The following is a 16,565-nucleotide window of genomic DNA, read 5'->3' as shown; positions in this document are numbered from 1 at the left end:
CGTTAAGATCTTGGAGAAATTAGTGAGGGACTGTATAAAGCATTGGGCAGATGAGGGTAATGTTATCTGTGAGAGTCAACATGGATTTGTGAAGGGGCACTCTGTTTTAGTAATATGCTAGCCTTTTATAATATAGTTACAAGAGCAGTAGATGAGTGAAAGGCATATACTGCAATTTTCTTAGACTTAGCAAAGGCATTTGACAGGGTGCCACATGATAAGCTGATATTTAAGTTGTAGTACATGGGTCTGGATGTCAGATTGGTCAACTGGATTCAGGATTAGCTGTCCGATAGGTATCAGAGAGTTGTGTATGGTGGGGCAGTTTCAAAGAAGCAGAGGGTTACAAGTGGGGTCCAACAGGGCTCAGAACCGGGACCTATATTGTTTAACCTTTATATAATGACATTGTCAGGGGGGATATTCAGTTATTTGTGGATGATATGAAGCTGGGAAGGGTTATTAGTAATAGTACAGATGTGGTAGCCCTGCAAGAGCATTTGAATAAGCTAGACAGATCGGCAAATGACTGGGATGTCAGTTTAATGCAGCAAAATGTATGGTCTTGAGGTTTGGAACACATCGATGGGACGCTGCATACTCTATTGAATCAAGACTCATCATGGGAGGTACTTCCTAAGAACATGAAGTCTGTCGAGACTCATCGAGGGGAGGTCCCCCACTAAGAAACACAAAGTCTATCATACCACTCATCGAGGGGAGGTCCCCCCCCACTAAGAAACACAAAGTCTATCATACCACTCATCGAGGGGAGGTCCCCCACTAAGAAACACAAAGTCTATCATACCACTCCTTAAACTCATTGACCGTTCTAGCTCTCACCACTCTATCAGGCAATGCATTTCACAGTTCAACCACACTCCATGCAAAGAAACCACTCCTCACCCTCTTGCTCACAGTTTCCTTTCGTAACTTCCAGGGATGGCCCCTTGTCATCACTCCTTCCCGCTGTTCAACCAAGCGAAAGAACTCCCCAGTGTCAACCCTGTAACCATATCTTGACAGTTTAAAAGTCCCAATCATATCACCTTTCCTTCTTCTATCCACCAAACTCTGCAGTCCACATTTCCTCAGCCAATCCTCATTGTACAGTCCTGAAACTGTCTTTGTTATCTGCCTCTGTACCCTTTTCACAGTTAATTTATCCCCTTGAAATCCTGGGGACCAAATCTGAGAACAATAGTCTAAGTGTGTTCTGATCAGAATCTTATACAACAGAATGATAACTCTTATCTCTGCAGGTCAGTGTCCTTATTATTGCAGGAATCCTTTGTGTTACCTTCACCACCTTTGCAATATGTCCTTGAATTTCAGGTTTCTATCGATCATTAATTAACCCCAGATCTCTTGTCTCCCCTACTTCCAGTATAACTCCTCCAATAGAATATGCAGCATCCCATCGATGTGTCCCAAACCTCAAGACCTTACATTTTGCTGCCATTCATTTGCCCATCGGTCTAGCTTATTCAAATCCTCTTGTATGACTACCACATCTACACTATTACTAATAACCCTTCACATCATCTGCAAACAACTGAATATCCCCCCTGCAATCCACTGACAATATCATTGATATAAAGGTTAAACAATATAGGTCCCAGTAATGAGCCCTGTGGGACACCACTGGTAACCCTCTGCCTCCTTGAAACTGCCCCATCATACACAACTCTCCGATACCTATCGGACAGCCAATCCTGAATCCAGTTGACCAACCTGACATCCAAATCCATGTGCTGCAACTTAAATATTAGCTTGTGGCACCCTATCAAATACCTTCGCTAAATCTAAGAAAATGGCAGTATACTATCAGGCTCTCTTGCACCCCTATACTAACTACTCTAGGAGTATGATGAGCACCCATTACTTTTTTCACCTGAATAAAGGTTCGAAACTAGTCTGGGTAGCGCTCCTTCCCATAATACATAGCGTTATACATGTCCGTAAGGATATGTACTTTAGTTTCAACTTATGCTTTAGTTTCAATTGGTCATTCGTCGATATGAGATTGGTGAAAAAGGAAAACTGATAGCCTTTGGCTATATGATGATATAAAAGAGCTGAGGCCTTTTCTCTGTCTCTCATACTATCTATCTATCTGTCATTTCTTTCTTCTAATACTATCAGGCTCTCTTGTACCCCTATCAGGGGTACAAGAGAGCCTGATATCTATCAGGCTCTCTTGTACCTGCTTAGTGACCCTTCCCATAATGCATAGCATTATACATGTTTGTAAGGATATGAAGTTTGCATTATTTGATACTAAGGCAAGTAATGTGACATGATTAGCCTCTATGTACGAGTTGCCCAGTGATGAAGTTACTTTATGCACAAACTTTGTTTGCTTACACTTAGATAAAGGATGAAACCAAGAATATAATTTCTTGGCATCTTTAATTTGATATGATGCAAATAAAGCTTTCGACAACTGATATTACAATTGCCTGCTTACTTTTTTTCTGGCTATACCAAAGTTACAATAAAAAGTCTGGTGTTTGGGGTTATACATTTTTACTTGTATTGGTATTTTCAGAAAAGAGATAGCAGTGTGGATGATGTGATAGTTAATTAATTACTGTATATGCACTGTATATGTACAAGATGATTGGATGTATAAAGACGATCTTCACAAAAAAAATTTTTTTTCAAAATGTTTATTTTTGTGCTATACTCACTGTAAAAGAGGACCACAAATTTTACACTTACCACTGACAGCTTCTTACATATTGCTTCTACTTATACTAATGTAATGTGTAAATATAAAAATAAAACATATATTGTTTTACTACAGATGCAAGACTCCTTGTTACTTCTGCACATGGCAGAAGAAGGCGAATTCATTCAGATAATAGGGTAATCAATGTGTTTCATTGGATGAGTGTTTATTATTATACGTTGGAAAATTAGCTTTTCTTTTAAGAAAATTCTAGTTTTTAAAGTGATAACTATTTTGCTTGTTCAACATTTAGAAAATTTGATGTATAAAGCATGTGATTTCACATGTTTGTGATGAATTCGTACATTGCCTTATTCCTTTCTCCCCTTCAACATGAACTGACTCTTCTTTCCACAGTGACAGCCAAGGTTCTAGCATATGTGGTCGGACAGTAATCATATTGGTAATTTCTTTACTGTAATTTATGAATGACGTCTTCCCATTAAAATTGTTTGATATGTTTATACCAATTTTCAATTTCTGTATAATTTAATTCATGTAATCACACCAGTTAAGTTTCATTAGGATTTAAATGAATAAAAACTACATGCTTCCCCTACAGAATACATTTCTTAAATACAAATATATTAACTAGCTAATTAACATAATATAAAAGCAAAATACCAATAACCTAAAAATCAGTTTACAATATGTTTTATTAGTATATTTAATAAAATGCTCCTCACTTAAGGCACCATGTATTAAAAACCTTCACTTTGAATGTCAAACCATAGTTCCGACTTCTTCATTCTCATACTCCCACAACATTTCATCCTCTATTCCATCATTAGATGTTTTTCAAGGCTTAGATTTTATACCCAGAGTATAAGATGACCCCTTGTTTCAGCATTTTTTTTAAACTTCAGAAATCATCTTATATGCCAATACAGTATTATTTTGAATTTCAATGCTTCTACCAATACACAAATCCTGTCTTATTTATTGGATGGAAGATCATGCATTCTTAACTTCCATACTGGAGAGGTTGCACCTCCCCTCCCCCTCTTCTAATTTACATTATGGAGACTGCAAGTAAATCTTACCCTCAGGGATGATTAAACTGTGAGAACATGGGACAGACATGAAACTTTCTTTACTTCCTGAAATCCTCTTATGCCCTTCGCAGCATAAGCGTTTTCCTCTAGTTGTAGTAGTTGCTTCCTCTTCCCCTCCTGATATGGTCTTGATCTTTTCAATCTCATTTTCATCCACGTTTGCCATGGTCAGTAGTAAACTACTATTCTTCTTCACAATTAGGGCATTGGGGTGTTTTGCACTTGCAGTCTTTCTTCTGATGCACTTTGCATCAGGGAATAGACAGTCTCAGCATATTTCTGACATTTAAAGCAGTGCAAGTGTAAAGCAGTTCCAGTTTAAAGTATACAAGATATAGAGCCTAACATAGCAATTGCAATATCCTGCTTTTATTGATGTTGGAGGTTCAGGTGTGTTAAATATAGTGATGATATTCCTAGTGAGTACCACAATACGATTCATACATATGCAAATTCTACATATGGTTGTCATTCATTTATCCTTTAATTCAGAGCAAAAGTGGGAGAGGTCCCAGTCCAATATCATTCCTCTTGAAAAGTTTATCTTTGTGTGTGTGTGGGGGGGGGGTGAGATTTGTATTCCCCCAACTGATATTCCAAGGAGTTGCTCAAATAATTTCTCGGAGGATGTCTAAACAGAAAGATCTCTTGAATGGAGTTTATTTCTTTCACAGATTTTAGTAATCCTGCCAACCCTACCAAATCCTTCTTATAAAGAAGAGAAACATTTTTCCATCAAGCATTCACTTGTTGCATATATAATAAAGAAAAGATGTAGGCACCACATATATTTTCTGTTTCTTACTCTTGTTGTCACTATGGTATCTGTACTTGGCTGGAGACAGAGGAAGAAAAACCAGAGCTCCTTGCGCACCATGGAGTTGCACATGGATGCAAATAGCCAGAAATCAATGAATATGTTTGGAAGTGCATTGTCAGGATTACCCTAGATGATATACTGCACTACAGCAAGCCTTGGACCTTGTCCACACACCATGGGGAAATGAAACTTATTGCAACACTGTTGATCCTTGTAGGCAAGTCCATTAGTCCACTGATCCTAACTGGGCCATCCAGGACCACCTATCTTACCAAAGCAGTGAGTAACTACCAGAACTCCATTTCCATATATATCCATGGATTGTGCCACACAGAAACACTAGAGCAGGGCACTGGATTCCAGTGAGGGTGGTCTGGAAGAGAGGAAGGTTAAAGACTAAAACTAGAGCAAAAGAATACTAGAAATATAAAAAGAGGAATAATGACAAGGCAAGTATTATTGCCTGGAGATTCTCACTATCATGAAGAGGTGCCCTACATGAAAGGTAGGAAACTTTTGTTTGCTCCTGCTTGGATAAAGGATAAAAATAGGAATATAATTCCTTGTTAAGTATAATATATAGTACTTTCTGAAGAGGAAATACTTACTAAAATATTTTATGACAGGTATCAGTAACAAGTGATAAGCCATTCAAGGACTGGTAAAACTGAGTTTTCCAGTTATTTGAGGATGCCAGATAAATTCACTTTGAAAAACAAATACTGTTTTACAATTAGTCAAAGAAGACCAACTGCAAAATCCTAGAACTTTTACTGAGTGATTTTATAATCAATCATTCTTGCTCATTCTGTGCTTTTATTTTATTTTAAGTGACCCTACATACAAAATGATTGTTAATATCTCTCTATTAACATCTTTGAGAGAGAAGTGAAATACTAAATGAGATAAAAAATAAGTTTTATTATTATTTTTTCTGTTTACTACATAAAAACCACAAGATTATTATTAATCAACATCCAAGCTTATGTATATCTTGAAACTTTTGTTTGAGTAATAGAAATTTTATTTATATTATTTTTATTTATATTAAAAAAAGTTTATTTATATTAAAAAAATCACTTGAATACAAAACAAAACTAACCTCTTCAAAGGGCCCACATCCTTCTACTAAAATATTGGGTCGAAAGTTGCGGTGGCTAATAGAATTTGCCAACTTAGTGTTGAGGTAGTCCACAGAAGCCTGACTCAGTAAATGAAAACTTGCATCATCCTGAAGAGTCATCTGAAGTAAATAAGATAATTAAAATGTATATTTATATCAATAAAATAGCATTAATGAACCTAGTAATGCACAATATCTGAAATAGGATCACAAAATATATTACTTTAATAAAGACAAAAAAAAGTGTACTTTTTCAACCAACACAAACAGAAAAGTAGATACACCAAGACATGAAATTCCCCAGAACTTATTAAAGACAACTTTTAAACAATGCAGATAACTTCATGGAGTCAAAAGACTAGTCCTGATTATATTTCAGGTGCAAACTTTGTTTGCTTACACTTGAATAAAGGATTAAACAAAGCATATAATTTCTTGGTATCTTTAATTTATAGTATAACCAAGTGGAAAAACTTCCAACAATTATCTCTAATCCAGAGTATTTTAATAATAAGGTGTGACACCTTTTGGCAACTTGTATATGAAAATATGACTTCTGCATTACTTCAACCGTAGTATCACAGATTCCTGCTTGGACATTTGCCGAGAATGGGTATGTTCGCTTCTTTCTGCTAGATAACTGTTTGATTTTAGTGGTGTTTCATGCTTTTCACATTGCACGGGCTCCATCCCAGCTCGAATTTCTACTTTCTCCCCCTCTGCATGAAATGTGCATCAGGTGAATAGCTGTGTAGGCCCCACCCGAAAAGAGGACCAGTGGTGGATGTTTGGTTTCACTAGCTGAGGCCTAGTGAAAATCACAACTCTTCCACCGTTACTTCATGTGTTTTTCTATCACTCGATCTTGCTGGCAGGACTGCAGGATTTTTCTTTGCTGGTAGATCCTCGATTGGATCTATGAGATTTCATACATGGGTTCTAGGATCCGGTTCTCAAATGGTGTCCTAACACTTCCTATCTTTAGCAATGAGTGAAGTTGACACTGACGCCCTGATAGAGTCCCTGGACAGAGGGCTGGCTCCAAGCCTACTAAAAAGCCACTTAAAAAGTTTGAAATGGAAGGGCCAGGATTTCTGAACCTCTACTCTTTAATGAGAGATGATGATGATGAGAGTGAAGACACTACTCCGTAGAGGAAAAGCTGGATTTGGTGGAACTATTTCACCTCTTTCCACCCCCTTGGGACTGACCCAGTCCTGAGGCTCAAATTAAACAAAATGGTCAAGGGCACTGACAATTCTTTGGCCGCTTCACGTACGACACGAGCTGGTATTCCATCCAATCCCACAGATGTATTGACATTGAGTTTCTGTAATAGACTAGTTACCTCTACTTCATTCATCACAATTCCAGTATAAGCTGTTGGTTCTTCCATTCCTGCAAAGTCACCACCTGGATGATATACTCTTGCAAAGTGCTCGCTCAGTAATTTCACAATATCGACTGATTCGGTTACCTCCCTACCCCTCAGCATTTTTTAAGATCATTCTACCATGAGTATTTTTCCTTTTACTTGCAACATATTGAAAAAACTGTTTGGGATTCTCTTTAGCCTGCGTGGCCAATTTCCTTTCGTAATCTGCTTTTGCTTTTCTTACCACCCCTGTTACCATCCTGGCCTGAGCTTTATACTGTTCCTGCACCTGATGGTCACCCTTCTCCTTAAATTCCCTCCACAATTGTTTCTTTTTTTGCAGCTCAAGCTTAATAGTGTTATTCATCCATTTAACCCCTACTTGATTTATTATTCGGACTCTTGGTATACAGTCAACCATTGCCTCCTGCAAACAGTTCTTAACCACCTCACATGCACTATCAACATCCAGCCCTTGCAGTTTTACATGCCATGGCATTGAGCCAAGCACACGCCTAAGCTTGTCATACTTACCAGCCCGGTAATTCCACATGTACCCTGTCTTAATTGTAAATTCGACTCCTTTAGCCACCTCCCAAGTCGTGACCTTATGGTCACTCTCACCGATTGGTGGCAACATGGTCATGTTCGTTACAGCCACATTCTCAGTTGCAATTAATAGGTCCAGCACTCTCTGCCCCCTGGTATTTTCCAATACATGTTGCCGTAGATAGTTGTCCCTTAATAACCGCATAAAATCCAATTCCTTCCTCCCATGTGCCCTCTCCTCTTTCCAGTCAATGTTACCATAATTGAAATCACCCATAATAATTATCCTCCTTCCACTCATTTCTTCTATTTGCTTATGCATACTATCCCCACCATCCACTCCATCACCTGGTCTATAGCAGCACCCAATTGTATATTGGGTGCTGCTATAGACTCAACCACAACTGTCCTCAAGCCCAACCATTTGCCAGAAGACATTACGGATTTAATCCGAAAGAAAAACAAAGCAAGGAAAATATACCACAATAAGCATGCACAAAACAAAGAATCCACAAAACAAGAAAATCCTTTAACTAAATCAGTTATCTAATTTATGTAAATGCGAGCACCCTCTCTCGATGACTACGTCATGCTCATAGCAGCGGCCGATTGGTCACCGCAACTCCGAACTGTTTTTGACATTGCTCTAATACATATATCTTATATACATCTAATAATAACATTCCAGTATTGATACATAATTTTCCCTTGTTAATTTTTACACAGACATTATCAACTTTAATTATGGGCTTCTCAAAATCACTTAATATCTACAACTAAAGGTGGTTAGACATACTTCTGAGTGAGCTACACTATCTTTTAGCTTTTCTTCTGGAGGCATAAGTATGTCCTTATCCTTATCTCTAATCGTTACCGTATGTTGGGTCAGAAACAGGATGACTCACCAATAGTGAATCAGCACTTTTTCCGACACAACAATAGCATGGAATGAGGAGTTGAGTGGTAAGGAAATAAATGCTGCTTGGGAACTGACAAAGAAATACATAGCAGCATCAATGTGTGAATGTATTCTGAAAGCCAAAAGGCTGAATAAGGCAGAAGTAAAATGGATCAGTGTGGAGCTTAAGCATGAAATCTGCAAAAAGAAAGTACTTTGAAGAAAGTACAAGATGAATAATGGTAATAATCAATAAGGAAAACAAAAGTAGAGTATGAGCAGAAATTGGCAAATCAGGCAAAGAAAATCCTAAAGTGTTTTTTTAGATATGTGACAAATAGAAGGAAGAACGATCATAATAAGATGATGGTAATGGATGAAAACGGTAGAATGGTAACTGCTGCAGAAGACATTATTGAGATATTCAGTTATCAATTTCTTAGCATGTTTATCCTCATCAAGGTAGAATTATGAGCAACTTAAAGTGTAGAGGAGATAAGAGAGGATGAATTAATCATGAGTGAGTTGGAAGTATTTGAGGAAGCAAGATGAATAATGGTAATAATGTCAATAACGCAATAGGATTTGGTGACATATCACCATGCCTATTAACGGATGTTCCAGGGAATTTGCAGTAGCATTGGCATGCCTTATTAAACAGGCATTATTAAATTGTAATAGAATAGAATTTCTATTCTATTACAATTTAATAAGTCTTAAAACAGCACAGGTTCCAAGGGAGTGGAAAGAAAGTAAATTTATTCGACTGCATACAGGTGGTGATAAGTCTTTGGCTTCAAATTATAGGCCAATCTGTATATCTGGAGTTGTGGTGAAGGTACTAGACAGATTGGTGAAAAGTATGATACAGAAATGAGTTGATAAAAGCAGTATTCTCTGTGGTTATCGGCATGGGTTTGTTAAAGGAATATAATGATTTCCTAATTTACTTATGTGTTATAACAAGGTGACAAATACCTTGGACAGGAAAGATGCGTATACAGTGGTGTACTTTGATTTGCGAAAGTTTTTGATAGACTGCCACACAACAAGCTGTTAAGTAAATTGCAACAGATGGAACTGGATAACAGACTTCTGAGTTGGATCAGTGACTGGCTGTCAAATAGGTATCAGAAAGTTGTATATGGGGATGCAATATCACAAAAGAGGAAGGTCACTAGTGGTGTTCTACTGAAGGTGTCAGTTTTGAGAAGATTGTTGTCCAATTTGGATGAAAATGATATTGGGATGGGTTTAATTGGTGATATGCAGATTATGCAAAACTGCGGAGAGCAATACAGAGTCAAGCAGATATTATGGCCTTGCAGGAGGACTTGAATAGATTGCATGAATGGGCAAGTTAGTGGAACTATCAGTTCAATGTTGAAAAGTATACACTTGGTGGGGAAACTTTAAAGGAAGTAGAGGAGGGAGATGAGATCTAGGAATGATGGTGAACAAGGATCTGAAATTCATGGGCCACATTAGACAAGTTATGAAGACATCACATCAGATAATGGCAATCATGCAGAGGACCCTGACATATAGAAATAAAAAAAGGTTATAATGCAAATCTATGCACAATTATCCATATGAGGTCTTGATCAGGCCTCATATATAGGGATTCTAGACGTCCCATAAAATATCCCGTTTTTTGGCTAATGCATCCCATTGTCCCGAGAAAGTTCTTCGGGACAGCTTTTTGTCCTGTATTTTAGAGTTCAAGATTGAATAACAAAATTGATGAGTCACAATTTCTATTCTATTACAAACATCGCTCTCCGTCATTACAGGGAACTATAGACGTGTTGTTATTTTCTCAAGGCAAGTGATGGCAATACTGCAACAATGATAAGTTCGTTAGAAAAGTGTGCATGTGCATTGACATTTTGGCACGTGCCATGATATTGGCTCAGCTTTAAAAAAGCACGAAACAGTCCGCTTGACCCATGCCATTTTAGAAACTTGCTCTGAGAGAAACAGGTTGGTGCTTGCAGAGTATTAGTTACTGTACTGCTGCTGTTAAAATGCATGGTTTTCAATTCTCCTGTGGCCCTGTTGAACGTTGAAAATACTGAAAAGTGTGCTTATACAGACGCTTTAAAAACTCAATTTCGGTACAGTTTGTGGTAGCTTGTTTAGCATCGAGCATGGCAGAAAGTTCGACATTACCCAGCACATTGCTACGAAAAGACATAAATCTGCATCTCGAGTTAGTGCAAGTGCAAAAGTCAGTGATTTCTTTACCAAGAAAGAGATGGGGGAAGTGGAAAAGAATCTTGCTGCAGAAGAGTTGTGTAGCTTTGAGAAGGATTGTGTAGCTTTTCATGACATGATTCTTAAAAACAAACAATTGTCAAGTAAAATTCATTCTTCAGAAAAGTATTGCAAGAGTGAGCAAGACTGATTGATTAATAAGAATATTGTCAAGTGAGAAGAGCATTACTGTATTAACAATCTATTTTGTATCTATAATAGTAAGTAAAAAACTATTTGAAGGCAACTTAAAGTGGCTTAATGAAGATATGCAGCCTAACAATTTGATTTACTATTTGTTTACTCATACTTAGTAAAGTGTGTGCATAGTAAACCTTACCATGCACATGTTTGGAAAGTTAGAATCATTTTGTAAGACTGGCATATGTGATGAATGCGCATACTAAACTTTCACCCTCAGTCATAAGTGTCCCGTATTTTTTTCCACTGTATCTGGGATCCCTACTCATATGGATTATTGTGCATAGATTTAATCACCAGGTTTTCCTGGTGAAAAGGATATGTTGGAAAGGGTCCAGAGAAGATTAACAAAAGGTAGCTAGTGATCTTTGGAATGTGGAGTATGAGGACAGATGTAGAGAATGTAAATTGCAAAGCCTCGTGAATAGGAGGAAGGGGGGGGGATATTATTGAGACATATAAGCTAGTTGGGGGGGGGGAGAACAAGAGGCCATCACTGGAAACTGTATAAGGTCGGTGCAAGTAGAGAAGTGAGGAGCAGGTTCTTTGACTGGAGAGTAGTTGGTGAGTGGAATGCATTGCCTGAGTGTGTTGTGAATGTAGACACAATGAATCAGTTTAACCACGCTACTGGCCAAGACTTATATATACGTCCAGGTTACCATGGATGCGAAGTGCATATTAAAATTGTAATACCATTGGTATTACATTTAAATATATGATGGATACGAAGCATATTTGATCCATAATGGCCGGTAAGGTGGTTAACTCATGCTTGGATGAATATTGTGTGCATTAGTGTTTACTCCCACAACGAGTCTTCAACTACATGGAGGTCAGATATTAATAACAGCAATAATAATAAATATCATTAACAAACAAGTTAAACAGTAGTGGGGGTCCCAAGAACAGAACCCTGAGGCACACCACTGGTCACCTTCCTTTTCTGAGACACAGCTCCATAATACACAACTTGCTGGTATTGTTCAGAGAGTCCGTCTCCAAACCATCTAATGAATATACTATCTATTCTTATTCTCTGCAGCTTATACACCAACTTCTCGTGTGGTAATCTATCGAATGCTTTTGTGAAGTCCAAGAATATCACTGTATACGATTCTTCCTTATCTAACACATTTGTCACTTTATCGTAAAACATAAACTGGCCTGGTGAGTGGTTAGCGTATCCACTCTAAAATGAAAAGTCTGCATGTTCAAACTTTTGTCATGGATGTCTGTGATTTTCTGTGAAAATACTAATCGTGGTGGTGGTGGGCAGTAGATGGCATCGGTGTATATGATAATGGTAGTTGCAGTTCATTGTAGCTGATGGATTGAGAGGTGCAGACAAAGAGTTGTAGAGTAGGTGCCCTTTCTTGATGAGTCTTTGAACTCCCTGGAGGTGTCACATAATAATAATAATAATAATAATAAACAATTTCTAAAACAAGACCTGCCCTTCGCAAACCCATGCTGACCATCCATCATAGAAAATCTTATGTTGTTCAACCCAATCCTGTATTCTATTTCTAACCAATTTTTCCAACAGTCTGATCACAACTGCAGATATACAGACTGGTCTATAATCGGAAACTTCTGCTCTCGAACCACGCTTGCTTGTGGAGACGTATTATTCTTCTTTCCACACCTAAGGAACTACCCACTGCAAGACCATCATTAAATAACCAGAACATGGGCATGGCTAACTCTTTTGCACATTCTTTAAAAATACATGGCGATATGTCATCTATTCCTACAGCCTTATTAACATTTAATACAAGCAACACTTGATACACCTGTGATTCTTTCACCTTTAATTCTCCTAATTCTTGCCTCTGTTCTACATGTTGCACAGCATCATTCACACCCACTATGATATACACTGATGAAGTATTCAACAGTGTATATCATTTGCTATGGTTACTCTGCTACCATAGCTATCCACCAGCATTAACCTGCCATAATTATTTTCCCTCTTGCTTGCCACATAGCAGAAAAAATTCCCTTGTATTAGTCCTTTCTTTTAGGGTTACACGGTGATCAGCATTCATTTTAAAAATTTTATGGAATTTACAACCAACCGTGTTAAAAAACTTTTTTATTATCCCGACGTTTCGATCTTCACATCAAGATCATCATCTGGAGCGTACATAAGTATACAGAACAAGCTGAGTTACATCATTAACTGTAAGCTAGAGAAACAATGATTTGATCACGTTATTCTACTGGCGTGACCTCTGGTGAAAAAAAAAAATAATAAAATAAAAATAAAACTTTTTTTTTTACATCAAGCTAAATTCTATTTTTACAATGACAGGAATAAACATTCTTTTAGATGGTTTTCTTTCAGAAACAATTGGTGTCCTATTTTTAGTATTACAATTCCTATTTTTGATTTAAAATACTGGATTTTCTACAGTCCTGTTAATAGTTGTTGTTGGTGAGGAAGGTCGAATGTCTATTAGAGAGCAAAAGGAAAGGGAGAAAGAAATGATTGTTGTGGCAGGTACGAATGATTTGAAAGGAGATAAAATGGAAATGATAGAAGACCTGAATGAATTGTTTGAGATAGCAAAAGAAAAGAGTGAGAGAGTTAGAATGATTAGTCTTTTGCAACGGTATGACAGTGAAATGTTTAAAAGGAGGGCCATAGTTGCGAATGACTTTATGCGTGGGTTATGTACGACGAGTGGTGTGGAATTTGTGGACGTGTGGAGTGAGTTTGATGGGCGAAAGGATCTATATAAGATGGATGGCTTGCATTTGAATGGTTATGGTGTAAGAAGACTTGAGAAAGTGTTGCTGAATGTAGTGGATGTGCAAATTCAGGGAAACTAGATTTGTTAAGGGGGGGAGTAGATATACAGTCCTTAGGGAGGCAGTTGAATGTAAGAATGAATATAATATGCTAGAGCAAATAAGGACAACAAACCAGAGTGGGATAGTTAATATAAGGCATCAAGGTAGGGTTGGGGCTAATGGGGGTCTTAAATTCATGTACACTAATACTAGGAGTATTAGGAACAAGAAGGAAGAGTTTTTGGCCATGGTTGGCACTTCCAGACCACAGGTTATTGGTATTAGTGAAACATGGCTGACTGTAGATGATATAGCTAGTGGGATTGAATGTGATGGGTATAGTGTATTCAGGAATGACAGAGAGAATAAAATGGGGGGAGGAGTATTGTTGATGATAGCTGATGAGCTACAGCCAAGGAGAATAGAAGTTGAATTGCAGGATAGAGAAAAGAGCACATTTGAGGCCATTTGGTGTGAGATTGTGGCTAGCAGAACTAAATATACAATTGAGTGCTGCTATAGACCAGGTGATGGAAAAGATGGTGGTGACAGTATGCACAAGCAAATAGAAGAAATGAGTGGAAGGAGGGTGATTATTATGGGAGATTTCAACTATGGTCGCATTGATTGGAGTGAGGAGAGGACACACGGGAGGAAGGAATTGGATTTTATGCGGTTATTAAGGGATAACTATCTGCGACAGCATGTAATGGAAAATACTAGGGGTCAGAGAGTGCTTGATCTAGTAATTACATCTGAGGATTTGGCTGTAACAAATATGACCACATTTCCACCAATCGGTGAGAGTGATCATAGGGTCTTGACTTGGGAGGTGGCTAAAGGTGTAGAATTTTCAATTAAGACAGGGTACATGTGGAATTATCGGGCTGCAAAGTATGCCAAGCTTAGGAGTTTGAGTGGCTCAGTGCCATGGCATGTACAACTGTAAGGACTAGAAGTTGATAGTGCATGGGAGGTAGTTAAGAAGTGCTTGCATGAAGCAATGGCTGACTGTATACCGAGAGTCTGAATAATAAATCAAGTGGGGGTTAAATGGATGAATAACACCATTAAGCTTGAGCTGCAAAAAAAGAAAGAACGGTATAAAGCGCAGGCCAGAAGGGTGACGAGTGTGATAAGAAAAGCAAAAAAGGATAACGAAAGAACATTGGCTATGCAGGCTAAAGAGAATATTAAACAGTTTTTTAGATATGTAGCAAGTAAAAGGAAAAATGTACATGGTAGAATGATTTTAAAGAATGTCGATGGTAGGGAGGTAACTGAATCAGTTGAGATAGCTGAGTTACTGAGTGAGCACTTTGCAAGAATATATCATCCAGGTGGTGACATTGCAGAAACGAATAAACCAGTAGATTATACGGGAATTGTGGTGAATGAAGTGGAGGTGAGTAGTCTATTGCATAACCTCAATGTCAATACATCTGTCGGATTGGATGGTATACCAGCTCGTGTAGTACGAGAAGCAGCTAAAGAATTGTCAGTACCCTTGACCATTTTGTTTAATTTGAGTCTTGGATCTGGGTTAGTCCTGAGCAGGTGGAAGGAGGGGAAAATAGTTCCACTGCATAAATGTGGTTCCAAGTCTGGTGTTGTAAATTACCGACCGATTAGCATATCAGGAATCATCGTCAAGGTCTTAGAGAAATTAGTCAAGAAAAGAATACAGGATTGGATAGATGAAAATGGGATATTGTATGGGGGACAACATGGTTTTGTGAAGGGTAGATCATGCCTCAGTAACTTGCTCACGTTTTATAACACAGTGACGGCTGAACTGGATAGGGGTAATGGGTTTACAGTGATACTGCTGGGCCTTGCCAAGGCTTTGACAGGATACCACATGGAACCCTAATCAGTAAACTGGAGCAGATGGGGATAGATATAGGGTTGGTAAGATGGATAGGAGGGTGGTTTATTCAGGAGTGGAGTCAAAAAGACGTCTTGTGACTAGTAGAGTGCCGCAGGGCTCTGTTCTTGGACCACTGCTTTTCAATTTGTTCATCAATGATATTGGAAAGGATATGAGAGGAAGTGTTCACTTGTTTGCTGATGATGCAAAGTTGGGTAGAGCGATTGTGAGTGCACAGGATGTCAAAATTTTACAGGATGATTTGGATAGTTTGGAGGACTGGGCTAGGAAAAATGGATGTCAGTTTAATGTGGCAAAGTGTTAGGTTATGCACTTTGGGGTGAAAAGAACAGCAGCAGTATATCGCATTGGTGGAACCGTACTCCAGGAGATTGATGAGGCCAGGGATTTGGGAGTGCTGGTGGATAGGGAGTTGAAGTTTAGAGGGCACATTGCAAAAGTGACTAAAACAGCTCACCAAATCACTTGGCTTATGAAAAATACTTTAACATGCAGAGACAAACAAGTTGTTGTTCCTCTGTATCGAGCCTTGATAAGACCCCATCTGGACTTCTGTGCCCAGTTATGGGCACCAGGGTTTCTTCATGATGGGGAGGAAGTGGAGAGGGTCCAGAGACGAGTGACCAAGATGATAGCAGGTCTGTGGAATGAACCTTATGAGAATAGGTTGAGGATTTGTGGGTTGCAGAAATTGGACGATAGGCGAAGGAGGGGTGATATGATTGAGACATTCAAATTACTGAAGGGTTTTTATAAGATTGATCCAGAAGATATTTTTGAAAATATGACTGGTGGTGGGAGGACTTGGGGCCATGCATGGAAGCTGGGCAAGAGCGTGGTTGACAAGGGTGTTAGAGTTAGGTT

The 16,565-nt window shown here is 38.3% G+C and overlaps 1 protein-coding gene across 3 annotated transcripts in view; it reads right to left on the bottom strand.

Moving 5' to 3' along the window:
• LOC150099775 (mitochondrial amidoxime reducing component 2-like) overlaps positions 1–16,565 on the bottom strand; it is a 229,233-nt gene that overhangs the window by 77,248 nt on the left and 135,420 nt on the right. For all 3 annotated transcript variants that reach the window (XM_090404065.1, XM_090404067.1, XM_090404066.1), the window contains exon 5: positions 5,712–5,852. In XM_090404065.1, coding sequence (XP_090260191.1) covers positions 5,712–5,852 — 141 coding nt within the window. The remainder of the gene's footprint in view (positions 1–5,711; positions 5,853–16,565) is intronic.

This window comes from Typopeltis vanoorti, chromosome 14, assembly GCF_054136105.1.
Source record: "Typopeltis vanoorti isolate ZY-2024b chromosome 14, IOZ_Tvanoo_1.0, whole genome shotgun sequence".
NCBI classification, from domain to species: Eukaryota; Metazoa; Arthropoda; class Arachnida; order Uropygi; family Thelyphonidae; genus Typopeltis; species Typopeltis vanoorti.
This window is presented reverse-complemented; position numbering and strand designations above follow the sequence as displayed.